At 43.1% G+C, this 19066-nt stretch overlaps 2 protein-coding genes across 5 annotated transcripts in view; one reads left to right on the top strand and one right to left on the bottom strand.

The window, feature by feature from the left end:
• JADE1 (jade family PHD finger 1) overlaps positions 1 to 19066 on the top strand; it is a 172180-nt gene that overhangs the window by 4670 nt on the left and 148444 nt on the right. The window contains exon 1 of one of the 4 annotated variants that reach the window (XM_081209281.1): positions 10975 to 11030. The exons of the other annotated variants lie outside the window; for them this stretch is intronic. The gene's annotated coding sequence lies outside the window, so the exon portion shown is untranslated. Of the gene's footprint in view, positions 1 to 10974; positions 11031 to 19066 lie in introns of those variants that run through there. 4 annotated transcript variants of the gene reach the window in all.
• LOC308594133 (tigger transposable element-derived protein 1-like) lies at positions 12839 to 15566 on the bottom strand. Its single transcript, XM_081206860.1, has 2 exons — positions 15271 to 15566; positions 12839 to 14873 (listed from the first exon to the last, which is right to left on the bottom strand). Exon 2 carries the CDS (start codon positions 14687 to 14689, stop codon positions 12986 to 12988), a length of 1704 nt encoding a protein of 567 aa, XP_081062986.1. The 5' UTR covers positions 14690 to 14873; positions 15271 to 15566; the 3' UTR covers positions 12839 to 12985.

Here is a 19066-nt window from a genome sequence, read left to right as displayed (position 1 = left end):
TCTGAAGAAGCGTGCATTCTAGAGCTCATAACAAGGTTACTTGAGAGGCTGCCTTATCCCTAATATACCTAGTAGAGGAGTAGGGCTTTTAGCGTGGCTGCCCCTGTTCTGTGTAACAGCATTCCTATCGAGATAGGACACGGACCCACTATCTGCATTTTCAGGAAACACTTGTAAGACATTTTTGTCCCAACAGGCTTTTGTAGATAGATAAATGGGTCTTTGGTATGAGTGTCTTTTGTACGGTTTTAGTTTTGTTTAAAATGTATTGGTTTGCGTGCATGTGTGTTTTTAAACCATTTTTGCTGTTTTTATTATATATAATTTTGAGACAACTGTTTAATAAATTGACACCAATAATGATGACAAATAATAACATTGTATGTTATTATCTTGATCTGATTTTTAAAAATACAGATATTCAAAAGCACCTGTACCAGAATCAGATTATTGGGGCGTATTTGTACCAACACAACTACACAGTCTTTATTTATTAATCACCTTCCACACAGACATGCCTCAAGGCAATGTACAAAATAAAATAGAAGCAGCCAAAAAGAAGGAAACCCCTGTTAAAAACAACACAGAAAATAATAGCAGATGAATTTTAAAGCAATACAAAGTAGACACCTATGGCAGTGTTGGCTTTATGGAATGTGTGGTATATGTGTCACCTGTGTTGTGTGGCTTCATGCTGCAGGGCTCTGAAAGGCAGCCTGCTGTGATTACTTTTTCCTGCACCAGGCTGGAGTTGGTGAGATGAAAAGAAGGCCCACATTCCTTTGTTATCCAGATATGGTATGAGAAGATTTGTGGTTCAGCCAGTTTTAAAAAATGAGCTGTAATGAGCCTGAAAAGTCATGAGGAAATATATGGAGGCCGTTGGAAGCATCAGCACCACATGTGGTTTGTAATGTTTGAAAGGTGTGGACATGATTCCAGCAGCCTCCAGCAAACTTCAAAGTGCTGTTCAGCTTGTCTCAAATTTACTTGACTATTGTACTTCTAATTTATTTGGAAATCTAGAGGTTTTGATCCCAAGATACAGAAAACCAGAAACGATCTGGCTGCTGCTATACGAACACACACATATATACATATATACACGTTAAGAAATTTCTTCACATAGAGCTGACTGAACATAACAACAACTTGGTCAGACTGTCCTGTACTTGGTTTAGGAACTCGTTTGTCAACTAATGGAAAATATGCTAATTGTATGGGTGTGGAAAACCTTAATTGCCTTACCTTGCCTGTATAGTTGCCTTCTCTTAATTCCATTCGTAAATTAGGAAGAGGCCCACATGAAGAATGCTTCCCCATGTGAATGAATCAACATGTTCACTTTAGAAACATACCCAGTTCATTCTCAAACTTTAAAGTAACCCCTCCCCTTCCCACAAACACATTTATTTTGAAGCTAGATCCAGTAATTTCAACAAATCCTACTCCTAAATCTTAAAGATGATGTTTTGTCTTTTTCAAGACCAGACTCCTTGCCACCTTGTCTTCTATAATAACAGCTCTTTTCACCCTCTTAGTGAAAATAGGGGCTTAACAGAACAGGTTATCAAAACTGGAGTGGCATAAGGCATGATTTCATGCTTCTGGTAGACACACCCTCCTTATCTGACTGCACAGAACCAAAGGATCTACTGCTGCCACACCCCCTGCTCAGGAAAGGCAGTAGGTGGGTGTGCACTCATCTTATTACACATTCTCCTTGTTGTTCCAGAGAGTAGGCAGGAGGATGAAACAAGGCAGGGAGTTAGCATACATGCACTGACTTTGATCTTTAATTACCAGGCAGTATTTTATTTAAAAAATCCATAGCACACTATGGTAATTTCCAAATTTGTGTAAATTTCAAGTAGATCAGCTCCTTGAGATACTCCATAAAGATGGTACACATATTTATATTTTTTTCCACCGAACCCACTGAACTGCTCTTTTACTGTCTCATGTGCAGCTCTGGTTCGCCAGAAGCGGCTTAGTCATGCTGGCCACATGACCCGGAAGCTGTATGTCTGCTCCCTCAGCCAGTAAAGCAAGATGAGCGCCGCAACCCCAGAATCATCCGCGACTGGACTTAACGGTCAGGGGTCCCTTTACCTTTACCGATTCTGTCTGAAACACACATACCTGCTTGTAATGGTTGGTGACATGCACAGCAACATAGCAATCCTCGTTGTTGAGCTTTTTTCAGGAGATCAGCCAAAGTTTTTTAAGATGCCAGAAAAGTTGTTGAACTTCTTGGGGGAATTCTGCCAACATTTGCTTAGCTGTCTTTTTGAGGGACTCATCAGAGCACATCAGAACATATTTGCAATAATCACACCAGACTTACAATAATCAACCTCTGTTTGAGAATCAGGAGAATATTTTCCAGGTTTGGGGAAGGGTGTGGAATCATATCCAGACAGGCATACAGCCCAAACTTTTGCTTTTAGAAATTCACTGACAAACTCACAAAAGAGCAAGGTAGAAATAACATTGATAACATTTTCCTCCATTTTTATGCATTCAGGATATATCCCCTGCTAGGAGAGGGGCTTGTAGGAACCACATCCACAAACCTTTCATGGAAATATCCTGGAATAGCAAATGGTCCAGATCTACCTGACCTGACTTGCCCAGCCCAGCAGCTGCTGTGGCTTCTAATGAGTGAATGTAGGGAAGTGGTTAATACAGAGTTTGTTTCAGGCTTCCTCAACCTCGGCCCTCCAGATGTTTTTGGCCTATAACTCCAATGATCCCCAGCTAACAGGACCAGTAGTCAGGGATGATGAGAATTGTAGTCTCGAAACATCTTGAGGGCCGAGGTTGAGGAAGCCTGTTTTTTTCCAATAAATAAACAAGCCAGCCACTATTTCTCCACCCAATCAATCAATCAATCAATCAATGCAGAATGATTAAGTAAAAAATAGATATTGGTTAGTGAAAGAGACTCATAGTTGCTTGCTTGCTTGTTGTATCTCTGGCAAGGTCATAAAACAAATACTAAACTAATCAGCAACAAAAATAGCTCCGCAGAAAGTACACTGTAACTCCTCTAGTCTTCAGGGAAACAGCCCTGACCATGCTGAAAACCAGTGTATGATTCTGGTAGGCTAATACTTGCACATAAGGCTGTTTCTGAAGCAGTTCTGACTCCTCCCATGTCTGCTATAGTGGTTGTTCTGGACTGGTATCAAAACAACAGATGGGAGAAAAGCTTTCCTAATAGGACTGACTTTCTGGCAGCTCAGTCAGTCACATGGTTTTTCTACTTTGAGACATGTGAGAGGGACCAATGTGCCATAGCTATACTTTTGAATTAGGGTTGTCTTGAGTAATTTAGGGAGCATATGGACAGAGCTTCCTGCTGCAGTCATACCACTCCCACTGAAGCAACACCATCATCTCCATTGGGTCATTCATTTCTTTGATGCATCCCTCTCTTCTGTGGAGTATCAGAATTGCACAGATATGTTAAAATGCCACCTTATCGGCACCACTCATGTCTCAAGTTTGCAGAACAAGACTGAAACACAGCTATAGTACTCCCACCCTCCAAAGTCTAACTCTAAGAAGCTTTTCAGTTTGAGCAGTTTTTAAACTCTAGAATAAGCTTTTCATTTAGAATAAGTTGTACAAATATGTCTTGTGTAGTTTGATGCTTAAAATCAACATTTTTACTGTGTCTGTATACAGTACTAATGTACCCCTCACTAGAGGGCTATGTGGGCCAAAAGTCCTATAAACAGACAAGAAGAGGTTGTTAACCTTGCAGTGTGCTAACTGTCAAATTTGCTAACATATATGAACAAAACATGACTTTGAACAAAATCGTAACAGTTAAAGTTGTGGAAAAACGGTCCTAGTCACCATTCTCTAAATGCAAATCATCTGTCAAACTATAACCTCTTTCTCCTGTCCCTACTTTATGCTAGTTCATAATATTTTGATGCAAACGTTGGAGAACATACACCAATCCTGCGTAAATGTCTGATTAGAGGACAGAAGACTGAAATATCCTCCTTCTCTTGTCCTTTTGTTCCCTTTTCCCTTAAAGCACAAACATTTCCATTGCAAATATGTTTCGGCATGTGTGAGGCAAGGCACTTTGGCTTAGGCATTTCTGTTTAACAGTTGCTGTCTGGCAAAAATCTGCTGTTTTGTCAAGCTCCACCCAGTGGTTGTGTAAGCCAAACACCCCCCCTCCCAAGAATTAACCAGCTCCTCACCGTGGGATGCCTTTTTGTACATTCATGAATGTATTGGAAAGTTGTTCAAATGTAAATTCAGATTGCAAGCTCTGTGGGACAGAGACTTTCTTTTTCTTTTGTAATTATGTTAAAGCACTAAGTACACTGATGATACTAAAAACAATAAAGAGGAATGTGGGTGCTCAATACATACGACTATATTGAAATTACATTTGAATAATGCTACTTTAGGTTTTTGTCTAGGGCTTATTTAAGAAACTGCATGTGCTCAAATTTCTACTCCCGCACAACTATTAAAGGTTTCCCTTTCCTCTTTTGTACTACTTATTCCTTATCGTTAGTTGCTTGGAGAAAAGTGCCAAACATTTACCAGACTTGGATGACATATTAAGCCATAGTTAAAAATAAACTGTGGTTTAATGTGCTGGTGCATGTTCTGCTCATGGTTTGTTTGGAGAGAACCAAATAATAAGCACTGGTTCAAATGTAATGCAAAGCCAGACTAACAATCACAGAAAACAACTTCATGGAGCTGGGTCACATACCAAAATAGAATGCTTTATACACTATCATAGGTTGACACATCTATAGGACTAGAGGAGTAGTGTCCCCCCCCCCCCAATGTCTTGCTGCCTTTTTCTGGTAAAGGAAAAATCCTTGAGATTTTTTGCTTGTAGTTTAGGGAGGATGTTTGCATTTGACAGTATCCCTCTCCCAAACCCCCAAACCCAATTATATGAATGAAGATGCAAATGGGAATCTAGAAACACAAGCATCCAATTTGTGCTGCATATGCACGTGCAGTTGTACTTATATTTTCTGCATGCCATTTTAATGAATTACAGGTCCTGTTTGATGATTGATCTTGACTTACAGATCAACCAGGCTTGTTTACCTCCAACATAATCCACTCACATTTCAGAAAATCAAGTCTAAATGTAGGCTTGCATGTTTCCCTCCTGTTTACAGCTTCAGTGGTTACTAAAACCTGAGAAAATATATAGCAAAAAATTGCTTTCTATAGCAGAGTTTGCATACTCACTTCTACTGTTTATCTACCTGGACAGGTCTGCACAAGTTGTGATCTGTCAAGCTGAACACTGCCCACCACCAGTCATGCATGGCAGCTTGATCTACTTCACAGTCCTTTCCTCCTAGTACCCATTCTTAGAAAATCATTGCCTCTATTTTATCCCTATTTTTGCCTTTTGGGGACCCCTGGTTAAAATATTGTTATGAGTTTGGGGTGGGGAAAAGTAGGCAGTATGCAGAGACATTTCTAGTCCTTGCATCTAGCAATTATTAAAATATAAGCCCGGCTCACTTCCTGTTGAGGTGATTGTCTGCATAATGGGCCACTAAGGGAAACAAATGATAGGGGCTCTGTGTTAGACGACAAATGGATGGTGGCAAATGGGTGAGGCCCTCCCCCAGTTCATGGTTAGTTTTAAGACAAAAGGCCAAAGTAGAGAGATCAGTTACATGAGCTAGAAGCTGGAAGAGAAGTGGCAGGCTGGAAAGGCAGAGCGAGAGCCATGTTTGATTTCTGTTTCTGTTATTTATTTTATTATTTATAATAAATGCACACCATGCATTTAAAGCAACCCCCCCCCGAATCCCAGGAACTATAGATTACCCCCTCATGGAGCCCTTAACAAACTACATTTCCCAGAATTCTTGGGGTGGGGTGGGCTGGGGGAAATGTACTTTAAAAGTGTGGTGTGTACGAAGCCATGGTTTCTCCAACCCAAACACTGCTTCTAGGCAAAGCAGCTCCAATGCATGGACAGAGTTTATGTACCAGTGAGAATTTTTCTATGCATTCCATTGAAGAGTGCTGAAATCAGTGGCCAGAAGAATGCAACTAAAGGTTTGCTTCTGCTGTTGATATGGGTAAAGTAGCCCAGATGTGCAGGAAAGTCTAATGGGCACCCAAACACCTATGGTTATGAATCAGGGTAATGTAGAAGAAAGGCTTAAGTACCAGGCCCATTGAACTCAGACAGACCCAGCAGTTAGTGATCTTTCGAAGACTGGAATGTAAACTATTGCATCATCCTAACAGAGGCTGGTATTTGTATGCTTAGGGGTACCTTAAGGCTTATACAATGTAGAATTCCTGTACAGTACTTAGATTCAGTGTTTATATTATGACAGATTGATCCAGATTTTTGCCCCCTTAAGGTTAGAAAGTTCTGAGACTGTTTTGCAAACTTTTTGTCATGAAGATATGCATGCAGTCTGTCTACTTATTAGGAAAAGTACAAATCGAGAAAAAAGCATGTGGTAGCTGACTCATAACTTGGCCTGAATATCCATCATTTTTGTTTGGACAGAACATGCTTATTTACTGGTAGCTATTATGCAGTTTCTCAGTTGCATTTTTGGTCGCTTGTTAAAGTCAGTCCTGGCTGGAACTGCAGCAGATATTTCTACCATCCTAATTTCTTTATGCCTAGTGGGTGGGTATTTGTCTCTTCCCATGCTGCAGATAAACAAAAAAGCTCTATACAGTAGATTAAGAATATATGCAATATAACTGCCTTGTGAATCATGGCACCACAAGGTTTAAACTAGGTTTCCTGGGTTACCCCAATTCCACTATATATGTTCACCTGAAAGTGAAAGCTGGGAGGATCTAAAATGTGTTTTGCTTTATTTTTAAAATCCATTTTAAATTAAGATTATACTACACATTGTCAAGATTTAAGGCTATAATGAGACTTCGATTGGTGATGTGACCTGGTGGATATTAGGTGAGGATTTATTTCATGTGTGTGCCAACACCTATCTGTTGCCAAAAGAAGAAACTTCCAGCTCGCCTAGGAAGTCTCCTCGTATCATTAAACTAGAGTGGGCAAGGTGATAACTGCCAGATCCTCTCTAGTATGGATACTTCTTTTAGTTAACTGTTTTAGTTAAGACCTCAGCATACTCCATGCATGTGTGTGTGTGTGTGTGTGTGTGTGTGTGTGTGTGTGTGTTAGTTACACAAGGGATGATGGACTTAAGACCCACTAGAATATTGATCTCCAGCTGGTGGGTCAGAACCTACTATTGAGTAGTGGATCGCGATGCCAGTACTACTAAAAAATAAATATATTGTTTAAAAAGTAATGTTCATGGGTGCTAGACTCCTCCAAATTACTGGGTTCCGTAAATGTTAGAATTTAATCAAGACTTAGAGTGTTAAAACTGCTAGACCTGTGTGTATTTAAGATGTGTATTAGACACTTCTAATTTTCTGTAATCAGCATGTGTCAAAAGCTGATTCAGCCAAGCTGGTGCTTCTTGTGATGTGTCAAGAGCTAATTAAGCCAGGACTAGCTTCTTGTGCAAAGCTATGACCTGTTAAGACAGTGGTCAGCAAACTTTTTCAGCAGGGGGCCAGTCCACTGTCCCTCAGACCTTGTTGGGGGCCGGAATATATTTTGAAGGGGAAAAAAAGAACAAATTCCTGTGCCCCACAAATAACCCAGAGATGCATTTTAAATAAAAGCACACATTCTACTCATGTAAAAACACCAGGCAGGCCCCACAAATAACCTAGAGATGCATTTTAAATAAAAAGACGCATTCTACTCATGTAAAAACACACTGATTCCCGGACCTTCCGTGGGCCGGATTTAGAAGGCAGTTGGGTCGGATCCGGCCCCTTGGCCTTAGTTTGCCTGCCCATATGTTAGGACAGCAATGTGTCAAAGGAACTCACCAGAAACTCCTCAATAGATAAAGTGAGAAGCAATGTGGGCGGGAGTAGGAGGTTAGGAGTGATGTGACCTAGAGAGCAAGGCAAGCTGCAGAGCAATGCCAGGGAGCCATGACTGATTGCTGCTGGAATCTAAGGCTGTAGCTATGGAAGAAGCAAGACCCTGTTGGAGTGTAATGCTGTGAATGCCTCCATCAAAGACTCAGCTTGTATATATGTGTAAATTAACCATATAGCATAAAGACACCACAGTCCCCACTGTACCTTATTTCCAAAAGGAAACATGGCCCTTGATAAGTGCTCCTGGAACCCCCTGGAATCTCACACCGCTCAGAGATTTGGGTGGTGGTGTGTAACAAAAAGAAATGGATCACCAAGTGCATATTTAGGCAATAATTCAGTTCCAGGTTGGAAAAAGTTGAAGACTAGTGCTCTTAATTATGTTGGACTGCAGCCCCATCATTCCTGTGTCCCATTGGTCATGTTGGTTTGGGCTGATGGGAGTTGGAGTCTTGCAACATCAAGAGGGCCACAGATTCCCCATCTCTGTTTTAAACTCTTTAACCTTGTGATATGGACTCCCTGAAACCACCCCCACCATTGAAGCAGGAAGGGAAGATGCTCTTGGCTACACTCACAACTAATTTTAACTGACACAGCCAATCTGGCTTTGACAGAGATTGATTGAAATGTTTGGCAAAATTTTAGCTGGGTTTTTCTATTAAATAAACATGTTGTGTGCATGTATGTGTGAGAGAGTGCTTACATTTTGCATTCAGGACCACATCTTGCAGCCAACAAAAAGCAGTGGGGGTGGGAATGAATAAAAAACAAGCAGGGTTGTAAATATGTTTCAGAGTTCTGCCAATGCCATAAACTACTCAAGCTTTATTTCGAACAGACCTTGATATATTTACCACCCTTAATAAAGTTACCTTTTAGTTTTCTATGCATGTATTTACCTTCTTCAAGGTATGAATGAAAGCCAAAATGCACTGTTGTATACAAACAGTGATGTAGATTAAATTAAGGCCACACCAGTGAGATCTATAAGTGTCTTTGAGCAGAACATATGCCATCAAATGCTGTCAAGATTACGGGCAGTCTTTAAGCAAGTCGATAAGCAGGTTACATTCCTATAAAATAAGGGCAAGGGAGCAAATTACCCTGAATAAAAAGCATGATACCCTGTTCCGAAATGTGAAAAGATTGTGATCTGGGAAATCTTTAAATAAAAAGTTCATTTCTTATTATAAATATAAAATATGAATAGTCTGAGGTCTGACCAAGATTCTTAATACTATAAGCATTATCTTTATAGCAAATCTTTAGTTGTGTCATTCCATGTGATAGGGGAGGATCCAGTTAATGTGGAAATAGGAGCTTCCCAACAGGATTGGGTGAAATACAACACAGATTTGTTCTTCATCAGTAGACAGGTATGCCTGAAAATATGACTAATGAGTTCAATTCCTTACCAGCTTTAGGGACCAGGATGATGGGAAACATGCTTTTATTTCCCCATCAGTCTCTTCAACTCCCGCCCTATAGTGTATATGACTCGCCCATGACTGTTTTTTAAGGTTAAGGGAAGCTGAGGCATGTTGTTTTCACCCCCCGCCCCAGTTTTCAAGTTTCACATACACATGCTTTAAGGGTCTTGTGAATTAGGATCATCAGGCATTGGTAACACTGCAATCTGGCAGATTTATCCAGTTACTTAAAATAGGGATAATTCTGGGCACTAATAATAATAATAATAATAATAATAATAATAATAATAATAATAATAATAATAATTTATTTATACCCCACCCACTCTGGGCGGCTTCCAACAAAACACTAAATACAATAACCTATTAAACATTAAAAGCTTCCCTAAACAAGGCTGCCTTTAGATGTCTTCTAAAAGTTTGGTAGTTATTTTTCTCTTTGACATCTAGTGGGAGGGCGTTCTACAGGGCGGGAGCCACTACCGAGAAAGCCCTCTGTCTGGTTCCCCGTAACTTGGTTTCTCGCAGTGAGGGAACTGCCAGAAGGCCCTCGGCGCTGGACCTCAGTGTCTGGGCAGAACGATGGAGGTGGAGACGCTCCTTCAGGTATACTGGACCGAGGCAGTTTAGGGCTTTAAAGGTCAGCACCAACACTTTGAATTGTGCTCGGAAACGTACTGGGAGCCAGTGTAGGTCTTTCAAGACCAGTGTTATATGGTCTCAGTGGCCGCTCCCAGTCACCAGTCTAGCTGCCACATTCTGGATTAGTTGTAGTTTCTGGGTCACCTTCAAAGGTAGCCCCACATAGAGCTCATTGCAGTAGTCCAAGCGAGAGATAACCAGAGCATGCACCACTCTGGCGAGACAGTCCGTGGGCAGATAGGGTCTCAGCCTGCGTACCAGATGGAGCTGATAAACAGCTGCCCTGGACACAGAATTGACCTGTGCCTCCATGGACAGCTGTGAGTCCAGAATGACTCCCAGGCTGCGCACCTGGTCCTTCAGGGGCACAGTTACCCCATTCAGGACCAAGGACTCCTCCACACTCGCTCGCCTCCTGTCCCCCCAAAACAGTACTTCTGTCTTGTCAGGATTCAACCTCAATCTGTTACCCGCCATCTATCCTCCAACCGCCTCCAGACGCTCACACAGGACCACAGCACAAGAGGCATTGCTAGCCCTATGCTCAGCGTTTTGGGGACAGTGGTTCTTCAGGGTTTCAGACAGTAGCCTTTCCCCACTGTACTCAGAGATGCCAGGTGTTGAACCTGAATCCTTCTGCATGCCAAAGCATGTGCTCTTCCACTAAGCTATGACCCTTCCATCTGTAAACAGAGGGAGTGACAATAATGTTGGCATCCGTCTGTCTCAAAAGACAATGCAGTGTACCTCTGGGGCCAAAGTCAAACCCCTGAAGTATCACAACTGTGGCCACAGAGACCAGTAACTTGTAATTGCTGCCTCCTGTGTTAAAAGAATAATGTTGATACAGTACATACTAATTTTACTATGTTTCTTTAGAGGCACCCATATTTGTAACACATGTTTGTGAAGGCTCTGGACTCAAACACCAGAGTGATCTGACTCAAAGACTTCAGTGATCTGAGTTTGTCAGGAATAGTAAGGAATGGTAAAATATATTACACGTGGGAGGGTGCACTATCTCTTTGGAAAGCAAAGTTCCAATTGATATAACACAGGGAAGTGCATCCTTTACATATTTATTGGTTTACTTTTCAGTTGGATAATAGCTTGGTAGCTTTCTGTTCATCTGTTTTCTTTACCCTCCAGCAGCCTAGCTGTTCCATGAAGTTCAGCTAAGGGCAAATTGCTATGTCATGTGTTTCCCCCATTAAGAATGTATTTGTGCTATTTTCTCTACTTCTGCTTTGTATCTTGTATTTATTGTTGGATGGTGTCTTTTTATTGATTTTGTGAGCCATTTGGAGATTCTTGGTGATAAAGAAAAGGCCTATATACAGGTGAAACTCGAAAAATTAGAATATTGTGGAAAAGTTCATTTATTTCAGTAATTCAGCTTAAAAGGTGAAACTAATATATGAGATAGACTCATGACATGCAAAGCGAGATATGTCAAGCCTTTATTTGTTATAATTGTGATGATTAGGGTGTACAACTGATGAAAACCCCAAATTAACAATCTCAGAATATTAGAATATTGTGAAAAGGTGCAGTAGCTATTCAATCCATAACACCTACAATGGGTTCCTGAGCCTTTAAATGGTCTCTCAATCTGGTTTAGTAGGAAGCACAACCATGGGGAAGGCTGCTGACCTGACAGTTGTGCAGAAAGCCATCACTGATACCCTCCATAAGGAGGGAAAGCCTCAAAAGGTAATTGCAGAAGAAGTTGGATGTTACCAGAGTGCTGTATCGAAACACATTAATGGAAAGTTATGCGGAAGGGGAAAGTGTGGAAGAAAAAGGTGCACAAGCAGCAGGGATGACCGCAGCCTGGAGAGGATTGTCAGGAAAAGACCATTCAAATGTGTTGGGGTCTTTCACAAGGAGTGGACTGAGGCTGGAGTTAGTGCATCAAGAGCCACCACACACAGATGGATCCTGGAGATGGGCTTCAAATGTCGTATTCCTCTTGTCAAGCCACTCCTGAACAAGAAGCAACATCAGAAGCGTCTTACCTGGGCTAAAGAAAAAAAGAACTGGGCTGTTGCTCAGTGGTCCCAAGTCCTCTTTTCTGATGAGAGCAACTTTTGCATCTCATTTAGAAACTAAGGACCCAGAGTCTGGAGGAAGAATGGGGAGGCACACAATGCCAGATGCTTGAAGTCCAGTGTGAAGTTTCCATAGTCTGTGTTGATTTGGGGAGCCATGTCATCAGCCGGTGTTGGTCCACTGTGCTTCATTAAGTCCAGGGTCAACGCAGCCGTCTACCAGAAGATTTTGGAGCACTTCATGCTTCCTTCTGCAGACGAACTTTATGGGGATGCTGACTTCATTTTCCAGCAGGACTTGGCACCTGCCCATACTGCCAAAAGTACCAAAACCTGGTTCAGTGCCCATGGGATTACTATGCTTGATTGGCCAGCAGACTCGTCTGACCTGAACCCCATAGAGAATCTATGGGGCATTGCCAAGAGAAAGATGAGAGACATGAGACCGAGCAATGCAGAAGAGCTGAAGGCTGCTATTGAAGCATCCTGGACTTCCATAACACCTCAGCAGTGCCATAGGCTGATAGCATCCATGCCACGCTGCATTGAGGCAGTAATTCATACAAAAGGGGCCCAAACCAAGTACAGTGGCGCCTCGCAAGACGAAATTAATTTGTTCCACGAGTTTTTTCATCTAGCGAATTTTTCGTCTTGCGAAGCACGGTTTCCCATAGGAATGCATTGAAATTCAATTAATGTGTTGCTATGGTCAAAAAAAGTCCAAACAAAGCCAAATTTGGTACAACAATAGTTTATTAACTGCTCTTTAAAGTCACACATACTTTAAAGAGCATTTCAAAAATTGAAGGAACAATAAATTAAGTTTCTAAACATGACAGAAAAACATTTAAAAATCAACAAAGTGTACTGTACATACATTTTCTAAGACTCTGGGGGACCACTCGAAGAAGGTTCCTCTTCCACTCTTTGCTTCTTGCTGAGGAACCTGTCCATGGTCTGCTGCTTCATCCGCCTTTTCAGCAGCTCCCTGAGAGGCAACATGACCGTCGTATCAAAAGTGTTCGCTTGGTCATGTGTCACGTGCTTGTTCGGGTGGTGCCGCTCTGCAAAAGCCTGCACCTCCTTCCACTTCTGGCAAATGTTCCTCAGTTCTTTGGAGGACAGCCGTTCCTCAGTTGCTTCCTCCTCTTCCAGCCAGGCCTGCTCCTGCGCAACCTCTGCCTGCAGTTCAACCAGCTCTTGGGTGGTCAGCTCGTGGTCGTGCTCCTCCACCAGCTCACTGATGTCCTCCTCTGTGACCTCCAGGCCCCTGGTCCTCCCCAAGGCAACAATGTCCTGCACCACTGTTGACTCTGGTGCATCAGAGTCACTTGGTGCCACACAGTCTGGCCACAGGCTGCGCCAAGCGCAATTCAAATTTATCTGGCTGATCCCGTTCCAGGCCGTGGTGATCATCTTCAAGCAGGTGACGATGTTGAAGTGGTCCTTCCAGAATTCCCGCAGGGTGATGGTGGTGCAATCAGTCACCTCGAAGCATCGCTTGAAAAGCTCCTTGGTGTAGAGTTTTTTGAAATTGGCGATGACCCGCTGATCCATCGGCTGGAGCAGTGGCGTGGTATTAGGCGGCAGGAACATGATGTTGATGAAGCTGAACTCCTCCAACAAGTCTACCTCAAGGCCTTTAGGATGAGCAGGAACATTGTCCATCAGAAGCAAAGCCTTCAGCGGCAGGTCGTTGTCCAGCAGGTACTGTTTGACAGCAGGGCCAAAAGCAAGATTGACCCAGTCCACAAACAGCACACGTGTGACCCAAGCCTTGCTGTTGGATCGCCACATGACACTCAGCCGCTCCTTGTCGACCTTGTGTTTCTTGAAGGCCTGTGGGTTCTCCGAGTGGTACACCAGCAGGGGCTTGATCTTCAGGTCGCCGCTTGCGTTGGCACAGAAGAGCAGGGTCAGATGGTCCTTCATGGGCTTGTGGCCAGGCAACTTGGCCTCCTCCTGTGTGATGAAAGTCCTTTTGGGCATCCTCTTCCAAAACAGCTCGGTCTCGTCGCAGTTGAAGACCTGCTGTGGAACGTAGCCCTCCGTCTTCACAACCTCCAGGAACTCCGCTGCAAAGTCTTCAGCTGCAGGAACATCAGAACTGGCAGCCTCTCCATGCCTGACCACGCTGTGGATTCCAGATCTTGCCTTGAACTGGTCAAACCAGCCTCTGCTTGCCTTGAAGACTTCTGGCTCGCCTGAGGTTCCTGGCTGTTCCCGGATGAGGTTTGCGTGCAAGGCCTTGGCCTTCTCACAAATGACGGCCTCAGTCACTGTGTCCCCTGCACGCTGCTTCTCTTCTAACCAGATGAGCAGCAACTTCTCGACCTCCTCCAGAACAGCTGGGCGGTTCTTCACGATCCTGGTGGCTCCCTTGGCTGCATCAGTCGCAAGGATCTTCTCCCTCATCTTCAGGATGGTCCCGATGGTCAATGGGTTCCTGCCGTACTCCTTGGCGAGGTCCGTCACACGCATTCCACCGTCGTGCTTCCAGATGATCTCCTTCTTCATTTCCAGCGTCACCTTCTCCTTCTTCCTCTCGCTGGCCTCCGCAGCAGCAGCAGTCTTCTTGGGTCCCATGGCAGCACAGCTCTTACCTTCGTAAACTCAGAAAAAGAAAAAAAAAAATCAGCAATTCAAACCCAGAACCAAGTCCTTGAATTCCAAACACCCAACCCAAAATCCAAAAAACCCCCAAAAAGTTTTAAAAGTTAAACTTACAAAATGGCTGCAAATCACCAAAGTCTTCAAAATCCTCAAATGGCTGCAAAAGAAGTTTTGGAAAAGCTTTAAAAATCACCAAAGTCTTCAAAAACCTCAACTGTTCCCCCAGCCACCCACCCAGCACACAGAAATTGCAAACCCCTCCCCAACTGTTCCCCCAGCCCCTCCCCAACTGTTGCAAACCCCTCCCCAACTGTTGCAAACCCCTCCCCAACTGTTCCCCCAGCCACCCAGCACACAGAAATTCAAACCCAGAAATTTTCTTCAAAAAAAACAACAACATGGCCCAATGGTCACAGAAAATCATAAAAACGCAGAAAAAAACCACGCAAGCTCCCAGATTCTTGCAAACCTCTCCCCAACACCAAGTCCTTGAATTCTAAACACCCCAACCCAAAATCCAACCCCCCCCCAAAAGTTTTAAAAGTTTAATTTACCAAACAGCTGCAAAATAAGTTTTGGAAAAGCTTCAAAAATTCAGCAAACTCTTTAAAAAGCTCAAAAAGGCCACCACACCGCGTGCAATGTGTTGCTCCTCGAAGTCAAGTCGCAACTGCACCTCTTCAAGCAATGCACCCTGGGTATTAACGGTTTTACGAAAAAGGAAACAAACTTGCAAGACGTTTTCATCTTGCGAAGCAAGCCCATAGGGAAATTCGTCTTGCGAAGCAACTCGAAAACGAAAAACTATTTCGTCTTGCAAGTTTTTCGTCTTGCGAGGCGTTCGTCTTGCGGGGCACCACTGTACTGGGTACATATGCATGCTTCTACTTCTCAGAGGTCCAATATTGCTCTGTTTGCAATCCTTGTTTTGCTGATTTCATTTAATATTCTAATTTTCTGATATTGTTGATTTGGGGTTTTCATCAGCTGTACGCTGATGGAGGCCCCTTCATGGATCACTGCCTTGCCGTGGCGAAGGGGCTTGAAGAACTCAGAGAAGCTATGAACTATGCCGAGCAGGGCACCCAAGATGAACAGGCCATAGTGGAGAGTTTTGACCAAACGTGATCCACCTGGAGGAGGAACCGGCAAGCCACTCCAGTATCCCTGCCAAGAAAACTCCATGGACAAAGACAACAGGCATATAAAAGTTATGACGCTGGAAGATGAGCTCCTCAGGTCAGAAGGCGTCCAACATGCTACTGGGGAAGAGCGGAGGACAAGTACAAGTAGATCCAGAGCTGATGAAGCGGCTGGGCTAAAGCCGAAAGGACGTTCAGTTGCGGATATGCCTGGAAGCGAAAGGAAAGTCCAATGCTGTAAAGAAAAATATTGCATAGGAACCTGGAATGTAAGAACCATGAACCTGGGTAAGTTGGATGTGGTCAAAAATGAGATGGCAAGAATAAATATTGACATTCCGGGCATCAGTGAACTAAAATGGACGGGAATGGGCGAATTCAGTTCGGATGACCATCATATCTACTACTGTGGGCAAGAAACCCACAAAAGAAATGGAGTGGCCCTCATAGTCAACAAAAGAGTGGCGAAAGCAGTACTGGGATGCAATCTCAAAAATGATAGAATGATCTCGATATGAATCCAAGGCAGACCTTTTAACATCACAGTAATCCAAGTTTATGCACTAACTACTGGTGCTGAAGAAACTGAAATTGACCAATTCTATGAAGACTTACAACACCTTATAGAAGTGACACCAAAGAAGGATGTGTTGGGATACTGCCAGGGAGACATAGGCCATCATGGTTGCACGTCGCCTCCGGACGATCCATCGATCTCGCGTAGATACAGTATCAGTCAATTAGCGACACGAAGCCTCAGAAATAGCTTGCCACATTCCAGAGTTCGTGCACGCTCTATCAGCAGGGTTCGCACAGCGAAAGATGCACTCAGGAGAGTATATTTAGAACTTTATTCAGCATTGGTCAGAACAAAGAAAAAACATGACTGCCTGCTTTGATGTCTCAGGCACAGAGAGAAAACGAAAGCAATAGACAAAACATATACTTCCTGTGAACAGGAAATACGCAGACTCTGTGACTCACAAAGCCTGCTCCCTTTTAAGGTGGAACAGAAATATCCTAACAGGATGTTCTTCTCATTATAGGGGATTGGAATGCTAAAGTAGGGAATCAAGAGATAAAAGGAACAACTGGCAAGTTTGGCCTTGGAGAGCAAAATGAAGCAGGGCAAAGGCTAATAGAGTTCTGTGAAGAGAACAAGCTGGTCATCACAAACACGCTTTTCCAACAACACAAGAGACGACTCTACATGTGGACATCACCAGATGGGCAGCATCGAAATCAGATTGATTATATTCTCTGCAGCCAACGATGGAGAAGCTCAATACAGTCAGCAAAAACAAGACCTGGAGCTGACTGTGGTTCAGATCATCAGCTTCTTATAGCAAAATTCAAGCTGAAACTGAAGAAAGTAGGAAAAACCACTGGGCCGGTAAGTTACAATCTAAATCAAATCCCTTATGAATACACAGTGGAAGTGAGGAACAGGTTTAAGGATTTAGATTTGCTGGACTGCCTGAAGAACTATGGATGGAGGCTCGCAACATTATACAGGGAAGTGCAAGAAAGCAAAGTGGCTGTCCAATGAGGCCTTACAAATAGTGGGGGAGAGAAGGCAAGCAAAATGCGAGGGACATAGAGAAAGATACAGGAAATTGAATACAGATTTCCCAAAAATAGCAAGGAGAGATAAGAAGGCCTTCTTAAACGAGCAATGCAAAGAAATAGAGGAAAACAACAGAATGGGAAGAACCAGAGATCTGTTCAAGAAAATTGGAGATATGAAAGGAACATTTCGTTCAAAGATTGCCATAATAAAGGACAAAAGCAGTAAGGACCTAACAGAAGCAGAAGACATCAAGAAGAGGTGGCAAGAATAAACAGAGGAATTATACCAGAAAGATATGGATGTCTCGTACACCCCAGGTAGTGGGGTTGCTGACCTTGAGCCAGACATCCTGGAGAGTGAAGACAAATGGGCCTTAGAAAGCACTGCAAATAACAAGGCCAGTGGAAGTGATGGTATTCCAGCTGAACTATTTAAAATTTTTAAAGATGATGCTGTTAAGGTGCTACACTCAATATGCCAGCAAGTTTGGAAAACTCAGCAGTGGCCAGAGGATTGGAGAAGATCAGTCTACATACCAATCCCAAAGAAGGGCAGTGCCAAAGAATGCTCCAACTACCGCACAGTTGCACTCATTTCACACGCTAGCAAGGTTATGCTTAAAATTCTACAAGGAAGGCTCAAGCAGTATGTGGACTGAGAACTCCCAGAAGTGCAAGCTGGATTTAGAAGAGGCAGAGGAACCAGAGACCAAATTGCAAACATGCGCTGGATTATGGAGAAAGCTAGAGAGTTCCAGAAAGACATCTACTTCTGCTTCATTGACTATGCAAAAGCCTTTGACTGTGTCGACCGCAGCAAACTATGGCAAGTTCTTAAAGAAATGGGAGTGCCTGATCACCTCATCTGTCTCCTGAGAAATCTCTATGTGGGACAAGAAGCTACAGTTAGAACTGGATATGGAAAACTGATTGGTTCAAAATTGGGAAAGGAGTACGACAAGGCTGTATATTGTCTCCCTGGTTATTTAACTTATATGCAGAAAGGCTGGGCTGGATGAATCCCTAGCCGGAATTAAGATTGCCGGAAGAAATACCAACAACCTCAGATATGCAGATGACACAACCTTGATGGCAGAAAGTAAGGAGGAATTAAAGAACCTTTTATTGAGGGTGAAAGAGGAGAGCGCTAAATATGGTCTGAAGCTCAACATCAAAAAAACGAAGATCATGGCCACTGGTCCCATCACCTCCTGGTAAATAGAAGGAGAAGAAATGGAGGCAGTGAGAGATTTTACTTTCTTGGGCTCCATGATCACTGCAGATGGTGACAGCAGCCACGAAATTAAGAGACGCCTGCTTCTTGGGAGGAAAGCAATGACCAACCTAGACAGCATCTTAAAAAGTAGAGACATCACCTTGCCAACAAAGGTCCGTATAGTAAAAGCTATGGTTTTCCCAGTAGTGATGTATGGAAGTGAGAGCTGGACCATAAAGAAGGCTGATCGCCGAAGAATTGTTGCTTTTGAATTATGGTGCTGGAGGAGACTCTTGAGAGTCCCATGGACTGCAAGAAGATCAAACCTATCTATTCTGAAGGAAATCAGCCCTGAGTGCTCACTGGAAGGACAGATCGTGAAGCTGAGGCTCCAATACTCTGGCCACCTCATGAGAAGAGAAG

This window comes from Podarcis bocagei (assembly GCF_964188305.1).
Source record: "Podarcis bocagei genome assembly, chromosome: 9".
Classification (NCBI taxonomy): Eukaryota; Metazoa; Chordata; class Lepidosauria; order Squamata; family Lacertidae; genus Podarcis; species Podarcis bocagei.
The sequence above is the reverse complement of the archived record's forward strand: the minus strand, read 5'-3'. Positions and strand labels throughout refer to the sequence as shown.

What these genes read in the sequence shown, in the direction of transcription:
- LOC308594133 (XM_081206860.1), bottom strand. Translation starts at nt 14,689, where the DNA reads ATGGGACCCAAGAAGACTGCTGCTGCTGCGGAGGCCAGCGAGAGGAAG.